Genomic DNA, 20174 nt, shown 5'->3' on the forward strand with positions numbered 1-20174 from the left:
TTTTTTAAAGCTCTTGTTGAAATGTTATCATCAGATAGGAGGCCTGGGGGTGTTCTCTCAAGGAAGCGTTAGCACTTCATGACTTTGCTGGGTGAATTCTCTGCTAAAACTGAAACTGAATTTTCTACTAGTTGACCACCCCTGGGATTGCTGGGCAATGCAATGGTTTTTGTTGCTGTTGTTTGTTTCTTTATTTTGAGACGGAGTCTCACTCTGTCGCCCAGGCTGGAGTGCAGTAGTGCGATCTAGGCTCACAGCAACCTTCGCCTCCTGAGTTCAAGCGATTCTCCCGTCTCACCCTCCCAAGTAGCTAAAATTACTGGTATGTGCCATCATGCCTGACTAATTTTTGTAGTTTTAGTAGAGACTGGGTTCCACCATGTTGGTGTTGGTCAGGCTGGTCTTGAACTCCTGATCTCAACTGATCCACTTGCCTCGGCCTTCCAAAGTGTTAGGATTGCAGGTGTGAGCCATCATGCCCAGCCTGGAATGGTTATTAACACCTGTGTTCTGCAGCCTTTGTCCCGTTGCTTCTGGGAGAACTGAGCCATGAAGGAGCAGGCACTGCAGTTGGGAGGTGGGGTGTGTGGGCACAGTACTTCCCAGACTCCATGCTATTTTCAAAGTGGGGCAAGTCCCAAGAAGACTAAGCAGAGGACTGAGTAGGAGAGGAATGAGGATAAGGAGGAGAACACACCACTGTGAAGGTGAAAAAGCAAAAAAGGAGGGAACACTGCAGAAACGGGGGTAGAAATTGCCAAAGACAAACTACACTCGCAATTCTGCCTCAGTCATATCTGCCCACTAAGCAATACACGGATTAATTGCTCCAAGTTCAACCAGTCAGAACCCTATCAGGGTTGGCCGGGTGCAGTGGCTCATGCCTGTAATCCCAGCACTTTGGGAGGTCAAGGCGGGTGGATCATCTGAGGTCAGGAGCTCAAGTTCAGCCTGGTCAACATGGTAAAATCCTGTTTCTACTAAAAATACAAAAATTAGCCAGGCATGGTGGCTCATGCCGCCTATAATCCCAGATACGTGGGAGGCTGAGGTGGGAGAATCACTTGAACCTGGGAGGTGGAGGTTGCAGTAAGCTGAGATTGCACCACTGCACTCCAGTCTGGGCAATGGAGTGAGACTCAGTCTTAAAAAAAAAAAAAAAGGAACCCTATAAGGGTTGATTCTTTCCATTAGGGGAGGTGATGAGAGTGGGAGATCTGAGGGACAGAAAGACAAAGACATCTACCCCTACCTTATCTAAGCATCTGTTGAATGCTTTTCTTCTTCAGGTGGTCTGAGACTATCCTTGGGCTTGAAACCAGTGAGAATAAATTGAAAGCTAAAAATAGTCATCTATTTCAGAGAGGAACTAGTTAGATTAATTAGGTTCTCCTGTGTCATTTCTTGTCTAGGCATATTTGATTGTCTTTTTTTTTTTTTTTTTCAAAGTCACATTTTATTGAGTAGATAGCAGTATGGGACTGAAAAGCCCCCGTAAACTCCTTATAGTTTCTCCAGTTCTTTTGCAATGTCTTTCTGCTACAAATTATCACAATTCATAATAACAATGGCAGTCCTGATTTCCTGGAGAGAATATGCTCAAAAACTTCCAAGAAACTAGAAAATGGCTAAGGATTTTAAAATGTTTCTTCTTTCCCCTTCGTGTCCAATCTTGTCCTTAAAGCAAATTCTTATAAACTTGTTTTGGTTTTTATTATTAATTTTACATTTTAATCTTTATAAAACCAGCAAGTTTGTATGTTTTGTTCACTTTTTTTTTTTTTTTTTTTGGATATGGAGTCTCACTTTGTTGCCTAGGCTGGAGTGCAGTGGTGCCATCTCGGCTCACTGCAACCTCCGCCTCCCAGGTTCTAGCAATTCTCCTGCCTCAGCCTCCTGAGTAGCTGGGACTACAGGGGCACGCTGCCATCCCAGGCTAATTTTTTGTATTTTAGTAGAGACAGGGTTTCATCATATTATCCAGGCTGGTTTCGAACTCCTGAGCTCGGGCAATCCATCTGACTCAGCCTCCCAAAGTGCTAAGATTACAGGAGTTAGCCACTGCTCCCGGCCTTGTTTAGCTTTTGTTCCAAGACCTAGAGTATAGTAGGCATTCAATAATCATATATTGAATAAGCGAATGAATAAATGAATGCATAAATTGAATAACTAAATAGCATTTTGGTACCAGTATATAAAAAATGCCAAAGTAAACTTATGTTTTGGGGCCAGGATATAGGTTGTGGTGTGAAACCACAACTTTAAGCAGCATGCTAAGAGTACTCCAAAAGATTGTTGTAGGCCAGGCGTGGTGGTTCCTGGCACTTTGGGAGGCCCCACGGCGGGCGGATCACTTGAGGTCAGGAGTTCAAGACCAGCCTGACCAACACGGTGAAACCGCATCTCTAGTAAAAAATACGAATAATTAGCTGGGTGTGGTGACTCACACCTGCAGTCCCAGCTACTCAGGAGGCTGAGGTGGGAGAATCGCTTGACCCTGGGAGGTGGAGGTTGCAGTGAACTGAGATTGTGCCATTGTACTCCAGTCTGGGTGACAGAGGAGACTTTGCCTCAAAAACAAAAACAAAAGATTGTTGTAGGGGGAAAGGTGTGATATCTTTCCTTCCTATAAGGGTCACAGCCAGCACGTCTATAACAAAAGACAAGTTAACAAGAGAAAAGCATAACACATTTGTTTAATCGAAGTTCTAGGTGACACGGGAACCTTCAGAAATGAAGATAAAGACACAGGGAAAACTTTTTTTTTTTTTTTTAAATAGAGATGGGGTCTCACTGTGTTACCCAGACTGGTCTCAAGCGGTCCTCTTGCTTTGGATTACCAAAATGCTGAGGTTACTGGCATACGCCACCGTGCCCAGCCTGTTTATTTATTTATTTATTTGAGATAGAATCTTACTCTGTCACCTTCCAGGTTCAAGCGATTCTCCTGCCTCGGCCTCCTTAGTAGCTGGAACTACAGGTGTGCACCACCACACTTGGTTAATTTTTGTATTTTTAGTGAGGGTAGGATTTCACCATGTTGGCCAGGGTGGTCTTGAACTTCTGACCTCAGGTAATCTACCTGCCTCAGCCTCCCAAAGTGCTAGGATTACGGGCCTGAGCCACTGCACCCAGCCTGTCCATTTTGTGCTTAAGTTCAACGAAGAGTGGGCAGCCATGTTGATGTGGTTAGATAAAAGGGTACCATCCAATTGTAACAGACTGAAAACAGAGACCCAGCCTGGATATTCAGATTCTTCTTGGCATCTCTGTGTAGCTTTCCCTCCTCCTGGGTTTAGGGCAGGACTCCTTTGGAAAGGGGACCTACTATCAGACAAGGTAGGATCGATAATTTCTTTATCTGTTCTGTATGCTTGCCCCTACACAGAAAAGTGAAGAAAGGTAATATTTCTAGGTTTTGTAGCTTGTTTTGGGGAGAAGGGTTTTAGTTTCTATGACCTGCCTTTAGTTTCTGTGACTCACTTTGGGGGAGAAAGAGACGTGGGAACCAGAAGGGCAGAAGAAGGTCAGAGAGAAACTACTTCCGAGGGCTTCCCATCTCCTTTAGTTCAAAGTACCTAGCATGCCAAAGCACTATGCTTTGTGATATCATTTTCCGAACCCCAACATGGTATTAAAGCACTTAGAGTTTTTAAAAATACCAATTATATCAAGTAAAAGAATACCTATGAAAACGCTTCAAAAATATAAAAGTTACATGACATATTAATATAATTTTTACATATGTTATGACTCGGAAGCTTATTGCTTGCTTTTTATTTGCAGATTTTGTGACTGAAGGCACTACACTGTGACCATAAGTGCCAAATGACCTTTTTGAATCTGTGTTAAATATATGAAGTTTCCACTGACAGCTGGAAGAGGCAGATCAGTCTGTGTGCTCACATCAGGGAAACTTCCATTCCTTGAGAGCCCAAGGGGTAGGAAGCGACCAGGTGCAATGCCAGTCTCATTAGAATGACTGGTGATTTGCTTATTCGACTACTTGAAGGAATTCAACAATTCAGGTCGGAGCTACAAAAGTCACAATTTTAAAGCCCACACAAGAAAGTCTCATTTGAATCTTTGCTCATTTGGAAAGAGAAAAGTCCCTAGGATCGCCCAGCATCCACAACAAAGCAGAGTCTGCTAAATCACCATCATTCGGGAAGAGGGGCTGCGTGTGTGCGCGCGCGCGCTGAACTATCCTCCAGATCTCCTAGGAGGAAAAAAAATTTAAAAAGGTCATCAGATATGTAGGCAGATGGGCTGTGATCACCACAGGAGGCTCTAAGTATTTGGGGAAACTGAAACTGTCTAGGGATAAAGCTGGCCTGGTTTGTGTGTTTCTGGTTTCACTGATTTAAAAAAAAAATCTATCTACCAAGCGTGGATAAATTTTAAAATTCTGCTATGCCCAGTTTTCGAAGCCCCAAGTGCCATATAGAAACAGCTGTGGTGTGAATTAGTTGGTCTAAGCTTTTGGGCCGCTTCCAACTTCGCTATTGCTCATGCCCTACAGGTCAAGGAAAGAAGTGATGTAATGCACTTAGCTGGGCCACTTTAATTACAATGGAATGGAGAGGGGGAGGGGTCACAAGCGGTGACAAGTTTAGCGCATGACTTGCCCTAGGGATGCAGGAAACAAAAACATCGACGATCATTGGCTGCCTTGGTTTCCGACCCGGGTCTCTAACCGAGCTCCAGGTCCGGAATCTTGAAACACGTTTCCTGGGAAAAGGGGTGGCGCTATCCCATAGAGCGTCAACCTTAAACACAAACAGCACACACACACACACCCACGCAGGCTGGCGGCGTCCTCCCTGCTGGGATGGGCGGCAGGCCCAGCGCTTGGCACACGGTTCCCAGACGGCTCCCCCGAAGGTTCCCCCGAAGCCAGCCGCAGCTGCCCAGCTCGGCGCGCATTGCCCGCGGAGGAACCGAGTCCGTGGAAACCCGGACCCGCTCCAAGTGAGCCGCGTTGTCGTCATTCATTCGCAGTGTCCGGAGCGTCCTTCCAGCGGCGAGCTGGGCTTCGCTAGAGGCGCCAGCAGCTCCGGCACGGCGCGTTAAGGCGCGGTGACTTCGGGAGCTCGAGCAGGTAGAGACCGGAGGGACCCTGGAGCTCGGGACCCCAGCCCAGCTCGGCCCTGACCGCCGGGCCGGATCCGCTCGGGTCGCCCGTAGCCCTGCCCGCCGCGGAGCCGGATCCCGGGACTGAGCTACACCACTTCCTCCTCCTCCCGCTCCCTTCCTCCTCCTCTTCCTCCTCCTCCCGCTCCTCCCGCCGCCGTGGGCCGGAGCCGGGCTGCGGAGCGCCAGGCCCGGGCGTCTGCGGCCGCGGGGAGGATGCTGCTCGCCGCGCCCGCGTTCTCGCCGTCCTCCCCGGCCGCCTGCTGGGGCTTTGTTGTGGCCCGGGCGCCGCGGGCCGCCCCCTGAGGTCGCCTGCGGCCGCCGCCGCACCTACCGGACGGGCGGGCGGGCGCGCGTGTGTCCGGGAGTGCGCGCCTGTTGCGGTGGTGGGTGCAGGACGCGACCCGCGGGCCCATTGTGCGCCCGCCCACGGCGGCCAAGACCATGTGGGTGAACCCCGAGGAGGTGTTGCTGGCCAACGCGCTGTGGATCACCGAGAGAGCCAACCCATACTTCATCCTGCAGCGGAGGAAGGGGCACGCCGGCGATGGAGGCGGCGGCGGCGGACTGGCGGGTAAGGACCCTGGCCGACCCCTGCTGGAGGGGAGCCGGGAGCGCTGCGGCGCCGCCCGCGGCCCTGGGCTGCAGGCTCGGGAGACGCCGCCCGGTCCCCTGGGGCTGGGCGACCCGCCCTGCCTCGTTGTGTGCCAGGCTTCGAGAGTCGTGATGTTCAGTCTGGACAGAGATGCTTCTGTTTTGACTCTGTCAGGCTTTTGGGCCCTTAGCGTACTGAGCGCTCCTTAAGTGGATGATGTTGAGGAGAATGGAAAAGAGTGAGTCTGGGGCGGCGGGAGTATTATCCCCTATAAATTGAATGCAGCATCCCCTTCCCCTCCCCCCCCGCCTTAAAAATATTGTTTTCCAAATGGAGAAGAGGGATGGAAGAAGGTTCATTTTTACTCCACTTTCTTTACTGGCAACAGCAGGATCAGGTATAAAATGCTCTTTTATTTCCAGAGAAGCGATCAGTAAGGAACTGATGTGGTCATTTCCTATATTAGCTATGACCGAAGAGAATGAATAAGGAAACAGGAATTCTTTTGTTTCACCTAATTAGACATAAAGCAAAGCAAGTTGTCTGGTTCTAGTTGTAGAAATAATTGACTGTATAACTGCATTTGAACTGTTTTTGCTCAATCACTTCTTCCCTAAACCCCCCTCCCTTAAAGGTATTATTGTAATTGTTGTTGAAGCCACGTCATGTCATTCAGGATTACAAGATCAGTCAGACCCATATCCAAAGTAGTGCCATAGTAGAAATAATCTTGAACGCCTACCATACTAGAGAAATTGGACCTTTTCCCTCTCTGTGTTATTTAAAATGAACAGAACTGGAATACTTTTTACAGTGAAAAAGTTAGCAGAAGAAATAGTAGAGGTTTCACTAGGAAGGAGACTGCAAAAAAGAGATGAACTTTGACCTCTTCAGAGTTTAGCATATATCAATTTCATATATCACCTGGAGTTTGCACACTAGATAAATTGTTGCTTTCAAATGCTGTACTATGAAATGAAAATTCTCGATATATGTATTTACTTATGACTACATTTAGAAGCTAATTTAATGAAGATTAAAATTCAAGTGTCATGTGGTACAGTGTATACTGGTGTGTTTGAAGGATCTTGCTTCTACCATAAATCTGCGGAGCTCCTGACCCTATTCTGGAAATACTGACTAGTGAACTGAAATCAGGATTTTCCAGTTCACTTTGTAAAAGTTATCTAACTCTAAATGTTAATATGTAATTTACATATCTAATATTGGAATCAGCCCACATTGTCCTTTTTTTTCTTTTTTTTTTTTTTTTGAGACAGAGTCTTACTCTGTCACCCGGGCTGGAGCAAGCCATTCTCCTGCCTTAGCCTCCCAAGTAGCTGGGACTACAGGCATGCACCACCATGCCCAGCTAATTTTTTTGCATTTTTAGTAGAGATGGGGTTTCACCATGGTGGCCAGGCTGGTCTTGAACTCCTGACCTCAAATGATCTGGCCGCCTTGGCCTCCCAAAGTGCTGAGATTACAGGTGTGAGTCACCACACCTGGCACACGTTGTCCTTTAAGCCTAGGATGACAACACAGAGTAGAAAATTTATTATAGTAAAAAATAACATTTCCTTCTGCAGTTAACCCTCCTACATCTTGTAAGCATTAAGTATTCATTTACCTGGGTCATTTGCAATAACAGCATGTGAAAATTTCAGGGATTCAGAGCCTTCTTTTTCTGCTTAGCATTTGTATTGTGTTCCTACTGGTTCTTAGAGCTGTAACTAACTACTGGTTCACTTGAAATCTCATCTTGTCATCAATGACTTATTTCACATATGTAAAATTGCATCTTGTAAATTAAGAAATCATGGTGATTGCGCTTATTAATGGAATAATTGAAATCATTGCTATGAGTAAAAATATTCATGACAACAAAGGTTATTTTCAACCAACAGAGGTAAAATGTTTGGTCTAATACATTGGTGCCATGTCAAATGTAGCAGGAGCATTTTAGAAACGTTATACAATGTGTAGTATATTCTGATTCTAATGTGAGTTCATTCATGCATTCACTAACTCACAAAATCATTTAACAGATATTTGTTGGCAACTTCTAGAAGTGCTAATGTCATGAAGCTCAAGCCTAGTAAAAGACAGATATTGATGAAATAATCACATAAATTAAAGTAAAATTGCCACTCTACAGAGTTCCAGAAGAAAACAATCTAAATGAAGTCCAAATGAAGAGAGTTAAGTGAAAAGACAACTTAGAAAAATAGAGGCATGGTTATTAGAACTGGCGTAAGGCAAACCAGAGGCAGGAATGATATTACTAGAATCCATGAGACCTGGAGCCAGTGAAGAGGAGCTTGGGCCTGGAGAGAAGCAGGCACTTGTAAAAACACAGACTACAGCAGAAAGGAAGTGGAGAGTACATTCCCCGACTTCTCTCTTCTCCCACCCTTCTAGCTTCTGCCACTGCCTCCCATCCCTGGAACCCAATAGAAGCCAGCTAAGGAACTGGGCATGGTGGTGTATGCCAGTCCCAGCTGCTAGGGAAGCTGAAGCTGTAGGATTGTTTGAGCTCAGGCATTAGAATCCAGACTAGGCAACATAGTGAGACCTTATCTCTAGAAAAGGAAAAGAAAAAGAAGCCAGCTGTAAAGAGAGTCCGGTGATGTCATCTCTTATGATCAGGCTCCCAGGGATGGATGAGGGCAAACTGAGAATAACCAGAAGAAATATCATAAGGAGAGGAACATGATGTCGGTTAGTTTCAGTTAAGTGAGGGGGTCTTGGAGGCGGAGGCAAGGAAAGATTCCTTGAGGAAGTGACCTTGAGCTTAGAAGTGAAGAAAGAAAAAGATCTGGCTTTGAGGAGAGGAGGGAAGACTAAGTATTAGATATCAGTTGTTGGAAATTTTCTGAAAGATTTCAGGACCTTTGCATAATATGCATTATCTGGATCAATGCACCTATGTACACTCAGCAAATAGATGACAGGTGAGTAGGGAAACTTGCTCAGTGTGAACTGGCCAGGAGTGCCCTCAAAGTGTGGTCGTTAGGGAGCTTGGAAAGAGAAGCACAGAATGCTATAAAAAACGATGGTTCAAAGTTGAGGACACTTAACATTTTTTTAAAATTAAGATATTCTGTTTCTGATTCCAAGCAATATGTATAGGCATGGATGCAATGAAGTATTCTATTGTGAATGTATTTGATTGATTTATTTAATCCCCTTTGAGATTTCATACATATATATAAAATTACAGAAATCAAATACAGAGTGCAGTGAACTAGTACAAAGTGAGCACTTGGCAACCAACACCAGGATAAAAAAAAATAGACCACCAGGATAAAAAAATATAGAACATTGCCAATGTGCCAAAAGCCCCCTTGTGATTCTCAGCCAGTCATTGTCACCTCCCCCAAAGATAAAGGTATCCTTATGTTTTTTTTTTGTGTGTGTGAACATTTCCTTGATTTTCTTTATAGTTTTTCTAAAGAACATATCCCTAAACACTATATTTTGGTTTTGCCTTTTTTTTTTTTTTTTTTTACAAGAAATGAAATGGAATCATAGAGTATATATCCATTTGTGTCTGGATTCTTTTGCTCAGCCTTGTGTATGTGATATTCATTTTGTTGCTTGATGACTATAATTCATTCATTTTTCTGTTCTGTGCAGAAAACTATGATATGAGTATGCCAATTTATTCATCTACTGTTTATCAGTTGTACTGTTGGTTGACCATTTGATGGTCCATTTGGGTGCATTATGGACAATGTGGCTGTGGTCATTTTGGATCATGTTTCTTGGTGCCTGCAAGCATACGTTTCTATTTGTTCTATAAACAGGAAAGGAACTGCTAGCTCATAATGTATTTTCAACTTCAGTAGATGATTCCAAACTATTTTCCAAAGTAGTTGTACCAATATGCTTCCACCAGTAGCATATGTAAGTTCCCTTGTTCCATCACATATCCTTGTCAACACTGTCAGTCTTTGTAATTTTAGCCATTGTGGTGGTTTTGTAGTAATATCACATTTCAGGGTTAATTTGCTTTTTCCTGACTGATGAAGTTGAGCATCTTTCCATATGTTTATTAGGAATATTTTGAGATATGATTGTTCAAGTCTCCTGTCCATTCTTCAACTGGATTGTTTGTCTTTTTTCTTACTGACTTGTAGAAATTTTAAAAATATATTTTGGGTATGAGCCCATTGTTATGTGTGTGGCAAAACCTTCATTTATTCCTTACCTATTTACTCTGTAAAGGATGAACAGAGATTCTTAATTTTTAAAATTCCTTAAGTCCTTTTTTATAACATTTCCTTTTAGATACCATTTCCTTTATGGTTAATATTTTGTTGTGAAGTAGGGGTCAGGTATTATATTTTACATTTCTTGTGGATATTTGCCCCAGCATGATTTATTGGGAAGGCTATCTGTCTTCACTGTTCTGTAGAGCTATGTTTGTCATAAATCAAGTACCCATATGTGTGTGAGTCTGTTTTGGTTTTCTAGTCTATTTCTTTTGTTTATTAGTATATTCTTGTACCAACATGACACAGTAGTTTTATTTTATTTTAATTTTCTTTTAGATTCAGGGATTACAGGTACACGTTTGTTACATGGGTATATTGTGTACTGTACTTTTATGATAAGCATTTATATGCAGTAGATTAACTTCTATTATCTTGCTCTTTGTTCTCTACAAAGATAGAGTTTATTGACTATTCTTTGAGCACAATGTAGTTGCTCCTCTACTTAACAGTGGAGTTATGTTTCAATAAGTTGAAAATATTGATGCACTTTTTTTAACTTAAAGTACTCTCAATTTATAGTGAGTTTGTCCTGATGTGACCTTATTGTAAGTCAAGGAGCAAATAGAATTTGTATAGCTTTTGCATCATTATGAAATTTAAAAAAAAATTGTAAGTCGAACCACTGTAAGTTAGAAACCATTTGTATTTTAGAATCAGCTTGTAAAGTCTCAGCAAAACAAAACAGCAGCAGCAACAAAGGTATTAAAACTATTGAGATTTTGATTGACATTGCATTGAGTCTGTAAAGAAATCTGAGCAAAATTATTACCTTTATAGTATCAAGTCTCCTGGTCCATGAACATGGTATATTCCTTTATTTATTTAGATCTTTAAAAATTTTTCTCAGTGTTTTATAGTTTTCTGTGTAGAGATTTTACACTTCCTTTATTAGATTTATTCCTAGGTATTTTATATTTTATTCAATCTATTGTATATTATGTCTTTTTAAAATTTTATTTTCTGTTTCTTTTTTACTGGGATGTGGAAATATAGTTGTTTTTTATATTCACCTTGTATCAAAAATGTATAACTTAAGAAAGGAATTCTAGTAATTTATCTGTAAATTCTTTTTTAAAAATTTCTACATACAAAACCACATCATCTGGTAATATTGACAGTTTATTTTTTAATCCTTATGCTTTTAAAAATTGTCTTTGCTTTTCTTAACAGGCTAGGACCTCATATACAATTACAAATGATGTGGCAATTGTACATACTCTTATCCCTTCCCAGGTCTTAAAAGAAAGACTTTCAACATTTGTACACTGTTAATTATGGTGATTTTATTTTATTTTTTTATTTTTTTATTTTTTTTCTTTTTTGTCAGCATTTTTACAAGTAAGTTATGGTGATTTTTGTAAAATTTTTTCTTTTCTTTTTATTTTTTGGTTCTCCTTGCCTGTTTTTACTTTATTTTAAGAAGTTCTTATTCCTAGTTTGCCAAGAATTTTTAAAATTATATTTGGATGCTGAATTTTTTAAAAATGCTTTTCCATTTTTATCAATGTAATCATGTGTTTTTTCTTTTTTATCCTGTTAGTGTGGTAACTTATAGTAACTGATTTTCAAGCGTTTACCTGAACTTGCATTCATAAAGCAATCCTAATAATATAACATTATAATTGTAATATATTCCTGGTGAATTGAGCATTTTATCATTATGAAATCTTCACATATATTTCCAGAATTGCTTTTGTCTCATTCTTATGGTTAGATTTATTTGGCTAGTGTTTTTATGATATCTCTTTTTCATATTTTTACTTTCAACTCTTCTGTATCCTTATGTTTTAGATATGTCTTTTATAAATAGCAGATCATTTATTTATTTCCTTTTTTATAATGTTTAATAATTTAATTTTTTATAAATAGAGATGGGGTCTCACTATATTGGCCAGGCTGGTCTTGAACTCCTGGCCTAAACTAATTATCCTATCTTGGCCTCTCAAAGTGCTGGAATTACAAGTGTGAGCCCCTATACCTGGGCAGTTGACTTTTTTCTTAATCAATTTTGAAAAATTTTGATTCTTTATTATATTATTTAGTCAATGTGCATGGGACTTCCATTTAAATCTGCCCTTTTATCAAGTGCTTTCTACTTTTTCTAGCTGCTTTGTGTTCTTTTTATGTGCCTTCCTTGCCTTTTGGTGGGATATGGGAATTGATTTAAGTTAAGAAAAAGCTTTTTGAGCCTCTATTAGCTAGAAGTTTTATATTCATTTTATTATTCTTTTAGTAGTTATTCTGGAGACTACATATGCATTTTTGACTTATCAAATTATATCATTAACCAGTACTTTTTTTTTTACCTTTTATTGTTTTAAAGGAAAACCAGGATCTCGCTGTGTTGCCCAGGCTGTTCTCAAACTCCTGGCTTCAAGTGATTCCCCTACCTTAGCCTCCGAATTGCTGGGATTACAGGTGTGAGTCACTGCACCTGGCCATTATTTTTTATTTTTTAAAATTGACACGTTAACTCTTTGCTCATATAAAGCCCTGGAATACCTTAACTCTCCACCCCCAATTTACATACCATTTTTGTTTTAATAGTGTGTTTTAATTCTTAACATATTTTCAACCCAAGGACATGGAGTTATTACTATTTTTAAAGTCTGTATTCAGTTGGATCTCCACATGTTTACCATTTTTATTTTACTTTCTCCTTCCCTCTCTGACCATTTTTCTGGAATCCGTTTTCTACTGCCAGAAAAAAACATCCTTTACTCTTTCCTTTAGCGAGGACCTGCTTGTGACAGCTTTTCTGTTTTTGTATGTCTGCAATTCTTGAAGGATATTTTTGGTTTGAATGGTTGGCACTTAGTATGTTTTAAACATGGTTAAGACATCATTTCTTTTGAGGTAAACTGTCACTCTGAATTGTTCTTTTGTGGGTAATATGTCTTTTTTCTCTAATTGCTTTTAGTGTTATCTTTGACTTTGGTCTTCTGCAATTTTACTAGGATCTAGATAATTTGAGGATTTTTAAAAATCCTGCTTAGGGATAGTAGTTGTTCTTTAATATGTCTTTCCTTGGTTTTGTAAGCTTCTCTTCCACTATCTCTTCAAATATTGCTTTTCCTACATTCCCTCATCTCTCTTACTGGCACTCCAATTAATGTATGTTAGACATTCTCATTGTATCTTCTATGTATGTTACTTTCTAATTTTACTTCATTTTTGTTAGTTTTTTCTGATCTCTGTTCCAAGTTAGTAACTGTTTAGCTATATTTAATCTGTTTGACCCAACCATTTTTAATTATTTTTTAAGTAAAAAATTTCTGTTTGGTTCATTGTTTAATTTTCAGTTATTACAATTCTCAATCTTATTTTTTGTCTTTTTTGAGCAAGTGTAGTTCTTGTAAGGTATCAATTAACTTCAATATCTTGAGCTCTTATAAGCCTGTTTTATTGTCTGTTTTTTCTCCTAGCTTTCATTCATACTCTTATGTTATTTTTTATGTCTGGCTACTTTTGATTATAAACTGGACATTGTACTTCTACTTTGTGGAACTAATCTGAAAGAGAAGATAATGTTATTTTCTATGGGAAAAAATTTTTCTGCCAGTTGCAAACTAAAATCCCTAATTTTTGATACTGATATATTTTCAAGCTGAGCTCTAACTTGGGTGGATTTGCGTACTCAGGATTCACAGTTATGATTAAGTCATAGTCCTCCATCCCAACCCAAAGAGAGGGTGGCATCTTTAGCTGTCCTACCTCTTTGATGATACTGACTCCTATCCATGTCCACCCGGTCCCAGGATTCTGTTAAAAGCACATCCAGACTGTAAGCTACTCAGCAGCCCATTATGGAAGTGGCACATGCCTCCCAAAATAATCATTACTCTAAAATATAGAACTCTTCCCCTTGAGTCTCTGTTTTCTTCAGGTATGGCAATTTGCTGCTTTTTAATTTGTTGATATTTTAAAGTATATTTTGTCCAGTTTGTATAGTTGTCCTGATTAGTTGACATTGGTATAGATTATCTTATCTGACATTATAAGGTAGGTGCCATTATTATCCTCAGTATGTAGAAAAGGAAACTAAGGCTTAAAGAGATCGAGTGATTTACCCTAGGTCCCACAGCTAATAAGTGCGAGCCTATTTTATTTTGTATTTATTATTATTATTATTATTATTATTATTTTGACCCAGAGCCTCTCTCTGTCATCCAGGCTGGAGTGCAGTGGTGCATTGTTGGCTTACTGCAACCTCCACCTCCTGGGTTCAAGCGATTCTTCTGCCTCAGCCTCCTGAGTAGCTGGGCCTACAGGTGCATACCACCACACCTGGCTAATTTTTTTTTTTTTGTATTTTTTTAGTAGAGGAGGGATTTCACCATGTTGACCAGGCTGGTCTCGATCTTCTGACCTCAGATGATCCACCCGCTTAGGCCTCCCAAAGTGCTGAGATTACAGGCATGAGCCACCTCTTTCAGTCTATTTATTATTGTTCTTTATATGCATTTATTTATTTATTTTTATTTTATAGAAATGAGGCCTCACTATATTGCTCAGGCTGGTCTCAAAATCTTGAGCTTCGGCAGTCCTCTTCCCTCAGCTTCCCAAAGTGCTAGGATTATAGGCATGAGCCACTGTGTCCGGCCTATTTAGTATTCTTTACAAGACTGATATCTCATGATTCCCATGTGTTGTGGAAGGCACCCGGTGGAAATAATTGAATAATGAGGGTAGTTTCCCCCATACTGTTCTCATGGTAGTGAATGAGCCTCACGAGATCTGTTGGTATTATAAGGGGAAACCCTCTTCACTTAGCCCTCATTGCTCTCTTTGCCGGGCACCACGTAAGACGTCCCTTTGCTCTTCCTTCGTCCTGCGCCATGATTCTGAGGCCTCCCCAGACGTGTGGAACTGTGAGTCAATTAAACCTCAGTCTTTTCTGAATTGCCTGGTCTCGGATATGTCTTTATCAGTAGCGTGAAAATGGGCTAATAGATTAATTATAATGGTGTATTAACTTTATTTTCCTCTTATAACCATCCCCATTTGAAAATCTAATAAAAGCTCCCTTGGAAAAACGAAAGCATTTCAAGCATTTGCATTCAACTTTAAGAGCTTAATAGATCTCACGTGAATTACAACACAGGGGCTTCAAGTTAAAGGATCTCTTCAAGAGATTGAGACAGTTTCTCGTTATACCAAATCAAATGTGTGATTTCCTCAGTAAGCTATTCTGTCAGAAATGCATTTGTGTACCAACTATGTTTAGGGCGCTGAACTTTACAAAGACGTAAAAGAAGGAAAAAGACACTTTTTTTTTTTTTGCTGACCCATTATTAACCTTGAGATGAAACATGGGTGAACAAATTCAGGAGATTTAGGAACATAGGCATGGAGATGATAAGAGTGCAGACTAATTAAGTCCATATCAGATTTCCATCTGAGCTGGAGCACTGGACTGTTCAGGAATTTGACATATTGCATTCAGTAGAGACCTCCACAATTAGGGAGACTTTCCATTTTATAAACAAACAATCAAATAACTCCCAGAAATGTATGAGAAATAACAAAGTGACGTCCGTGAAGCTCTGACTGGTTAGCAGATACTTGTATTTAGAGTAAATATACCAGCTTGTAAGTACTGTATTAGTAATATTGCAACTAGTAGTGCTTGTGTATTTATTTACACAGTTGACCCTTGAACAACTCAGGTTAGGGGTGCCACTCCCCCATGCAGTCAAAAATATGTATAATTTTTGACTCCCCAAAAACTTTACTAATAGCCTACTGTTGACCAGAAACCTTACTGATAACATTAACAGTTGATTACACGTATTTTTTTATGTTATGTGTGTTATATACTGCATTCTTATAAAGTAAGCCAGAAAAGCAAGTTATTAAGAAAATCCTTAGGAAGGCCGGGCGCGGTGGCTCACGCCTGTAATTCCAGCACTTTGGGAGGCCGAGGCGGGTGGATCACGAGGTCAAGAGATCGAGACCATCCTGGTCAACACGGTGAAACCCCGTCTCTACTAAAACTACAAAAAATTAGCTGGGCATGGTGGCGCGTGCCTGTAATCCCAGCTACTCAGGAGGCTGAGGCAGGAGAATTGCCTGAACCCAGGAGGCGGAGGTTGCGGTGAGCCGAGATCGCGCCATTGCACTCCAGCCTGGGCAACAAGAGCGAAACCCCGACAAAAAAAAAAAAAAAAAGAAAAAGAAAAAAAGAAAAGAAAATCCTTAGGAAAAGGGAGTATGTTTACTTTTCATTAAATGGAAGTGGATCATCTTAAAGGTTTCTGTCGTCATCGTCTTTACGTTGGTTGGGTAGGCTGAGGAAAAGGAGTTGGAGGGTTTGTGTTGCTGTCTCGGAGGTGGCAGAGGCAGAAGAAAATCCCTGTGTGAGTAGACCTAGTCAGTTCAAACCCATGTTGGTTAAAGGTTAACTGTGTATAAAAGCAGTTAAAATGTGTTAGCTCCTAGTGGAACTTAATGTTTTAATCGGTGTCAATGAAAAGAATTAAACTCTGTTATATATTTAAAGAAGTTTTTTCTGAGTCAAATGAGTGACTATGGTCTAAGGCACATTCTCAAGAGGTCCTGAGAACATGTTTCCACGGTGGCTGGGTTATAGCTTGGATTTATACTTTTTAGGGGTAGTTGAGATATCAATATATGTAAGGTGTACATTGGTTTGGTCTGGGCAGGCAGGACTACTCCAAGAGGTACAAAAGAGGGGCTTCCAGGTAACAGGTGTATTCAAAGATTTTCTGGTGGGCAGTTGGTTTAAAGAGTTATTATCGCCGGGCGCGGTGGCTCACGCCTGTAATCCCAGCACTTTGGGAGGCCGAGGTGGGCGGATCACGAGGTCAAGAGATCAAGACCATCCTGGTCAAAATGGTAAAACCCCGTCTCTACTAAAAATACAAAAAAATTAGCTGGGTGTGGTGGTGCGCGCCTGTAGTCCCCGCTACTAGTGAGGCTGAGGCAGGGGAATTGCTTGAAACTGGAAAACGGAAGTTGCAGTGAGCCGGGATCGCACCACCACGCTCCAGCCTGGCGATAGAGCGACACTCTGTCTCAAAAAAAAAAAAAAAAAAAAAAAAAAAAAAAAAAAAAAGTTATTATCTATAGACTTGGAATCCTTAGAAAGGAATGACTGGGTTAAGATAGGAGTTGTGAATATAAAAGAGTGACTGGGTTAAAATAAGGGGTTGTGAAGATTCTTTTTTTTTTTTTTTAAAAAAACAAAGTCTTTCTCTGTCGCCCAGGCTGGAGTGCAGTGGCAAGATTTTGGCCTACAGCAATCTCCACCTCCTAGCTTCAAGTGATTCTCCTGTCTCAGCCTCCCAAGTAGCTGGGACTACAGGTGTGCGCCACCACACCCAGCTAATTTTGTATTTTTAGTAGAGACAGGGTTTTACCATGTTGGCCAGGCTGGTCTCAAACTCCTGGCCTCAGGTGATCCACCCGTCTTGGTCTCCCAAAGTGCTGGGATTATAAGTGAGACACATGCCAGGGCCTCAAGGTTCTTAAGTAAATAAAGTCTCACAAGTGGATGCCCTTAGTGGGAATAGATGGCAAATGTTTTCTATTCAGACCTTTAAATGATGCTAGACACCTAGCTAATCTTTTTAGGATCAGAAGAAAGACCTCATCTCTGTTTTAATGTTAATGCTGGTCAGTTGTGCCTGAATTTGAACAGGCGAAGGGTATAATGAAGCATGTCTGAAAACCCCCCTTCCCATCACGGCCTGAGCTAGTTTTTTGGTTTCTTTGAAATCCCCTTGGCTGAGAGGAGGGATCCATTCAGTCAGTTGGGGGGTTAGAATTTTATTTCTGGTTTATATTGGTGACTTCTATGTGTTGGGGTGGGGATTAGTCTAGCTGTGTGTGGAGCTGGCTCATAATACTTACATATTATTCATAGGAAAACGCTGCTGACAAGAAGCATGACTAGGCAAAAGCAGATTTTGCTTGTTTGTTCCATGAATCCATCCCATGACCTCTACTCCATTCTTTATCAACTTTAAGATAATTTTGTTCAGAATTCCATTGTCCATAGCCATTTGTCTTGAGATTGCCTTATTCTGCAAAGAAACAGTGGGAATGAAAGCATATAATTTGTGCAGGATTTGAGATGACATTTGACATCTTCTGGGTGTTTGTAAACTGGCCACAAAAACTAGGCAAGAGAAAATCTACTCCAAGCTTCCTTCCAGAAATTTGAGGAATTTGAAAGGTTGAGGCAGACTTGCTGCTCTAGGGACACTGCATATCCTTTCTATTTTGCCATCATCATGAAGAGAGGACCCACTTTATGAAGGGGTCAGATTGTGAATTGTGGTATGATTCCCAGGCCTGACCACAAAAACTGTTTTGTAGTTAGGTACAGATGAGGATTTGTAATTTGGACGTGGGCAGCTTGGAGTGCTAACAGCTATGGTAGGTACCACCTTGAGTTCTGAGTCTTGGAGGTGGAAGCCCATGCCTGCTTCATCGCACGGCAGTGTGCAGGGAATGCCACAGACAAAAACTTTGATGATTGCCCTTTGCACAGCGTCTTTGTGTTCTCTGCCTCCCTCATTGACTTCTGCTCTTGAGTCCTTCACTTAGTAAGCAGACAGCTGGATTCAAATCACAGCTCCACCTGTTGGACATGTGATTTGCAAAGTTTCTCTTCCTTTCTGAGCTTAATTTCCTTATTTAATATGTGGCTTAATAACTTTTAGCACCATTATGAAGAGTCTATGAGATAAGTATGTAAAACACGGAAAACATAAAGAACCATTCATAGAATATTGTCCCATCATTGTCCTCCCTTGGTGATGATCTCATGTAGGTATTAGGAGGCAACTGGCTCTAATTCATAGCAGTGTGTGAGTAATGGAAGAGTTCTGCAGTTTAGAGACATTGCATTTTCTAAAGGATGCTGTTAAAGCAAATGGATATCTGTTTGATATTTAGGCAGCTTGACAACATTGAGTCAAATACTCAGGCTTCTCGGAGAAGATAATTTTTGATCAGCGACCTTAAATTGTTTCTACGTAACTCCTTCTATCTGTCCCTCCCTCCCTCCCTCCCTCCCTCCCTTCCTTCCTTCCTTCCTTCCTTCCCTCCCTCCCTCTCTCCCTCCTTTCCTCCCTTTCTGATACTGTATGTACATTTTGAAAGCTCTACCAGTAAAAGGTAGTTACTTTCTTTCTCTTTTTCTCTCTCTTCCTCCTCCTTCTCCTCTCCCCTTTGCCCCTGCACCTTCTTTCTTCTTTTCTTTTCTCTCTCCTTCTTGCACAAATGGTTCTCTGAGTGAGGCAAACTGGAATCAACAGGGAGAGGACTGGAGTGGGAGAGAGAGAAGGAAGGGATCACCTTTTCTCTTTGTGTGGGGGTATGTGGGGAGTGCGTGTATGAATAGTTATTAGGAATTTGTAATTTGAAAACATCCTCTACTAGTGAAACTAGAGAAGTGTGAAGAAGTCAGTAACCCACCTTCTGCTCTTCGTTTTCTTTTCTTGTCAGATGTGCATTCTAAAGAGCTCAGTAGATGAACCAGTGTTCCGCAATTGCCACTGGCTTCTAGTTGGTTTCAAATGGTATGTCACAGTTTTGCTGTTAGATTTGTTAATGAAAAGTCCAAACTCTGTAAAATATTTAAGGAGATTAATTGAGCTGGTTGTGATGACCTGTGGCCCATGACACAGCCTCTGGAAGTCCTGAGAATGTGTGCCCTGGGTTGCTGGTTTACAGTTTGATTTTGTACATTTTAGGGGCACAAGTTACAGGCAGATATGAACCAATACATGTAAGGTATACATTGGTTTGGTCTGGAAAGATAGGACAACTCAAAAAGGAGGGGGCTTCCAGGTCATAGGTGGATTCACAGATTTTCTGATTGGCAATTGGTTGAGAGAGTTAAGTTATTGTCTAAAGACTTGGAATCAATAGAAAGGAGTTTCTAAGTTAAGGGGTTGTGGAGATCATATTTTTTATTATGTAGATGAAGCCTCCTGATAGCAGGCTTTGGAGAGAAAGATGGTAAATGTCTGTTTTGTTTGTTTTTGTTTTTTTTCAGATAGTGTCCGTCTGTTGCCCAGGCTAGAGTGCAGTAGCATGATCTTGGCTCACTGCAACCTCTGGCTCCTGGACTCAAGCCATACTCCCATCTCAGCCTCCCAAGTAGTTGGGACTACAGGCACATACCGCTACAC

The 20174-nt window shown here is 41.1% G+C and overlaps 1 protein-coding gene across 1 annotated transcript in view; it reads left to right on the plus strand.

Moving 5' to 3' along the window:
- The first annotated feature begins 5456 nt into the window (after positions 1-5456).
- Positions 5457-20174, plus strand: part of TBC1D9 (TBC1 domain family member 9) — a 141323-nt gene continuing 126605 nt past the window's right edge. Inside the window, exon 1 of the mRNA XM_032246511.1 lies at positions 5457-5707. Coding sequence (XP_032102402.1) covers positions 5578-5707 — 130 coding nt within the window. The 5' untranslated portion in view covers positions 5457-5577. The remainder of the gene's footprint in view (positions 5708-20174) is intronic.

The sequence above is a fragment of the Sapajus apella genome, unplaced genomic scaffold (genome assembly GCF_009761245.1).
Source record: "Sapajus apella isolate SASKATOON/1434 unplaced genomic scaffold, GSC_monkey_1.0 scaffold61, whole genome shotgun sequence".
Taxonomy (NCBI): domain Eukaryota; kingdom Metazoa; phylum Chordata; class Mammalia; order Primates; family Cebidae; genus Sapajus; species Sapajus apella.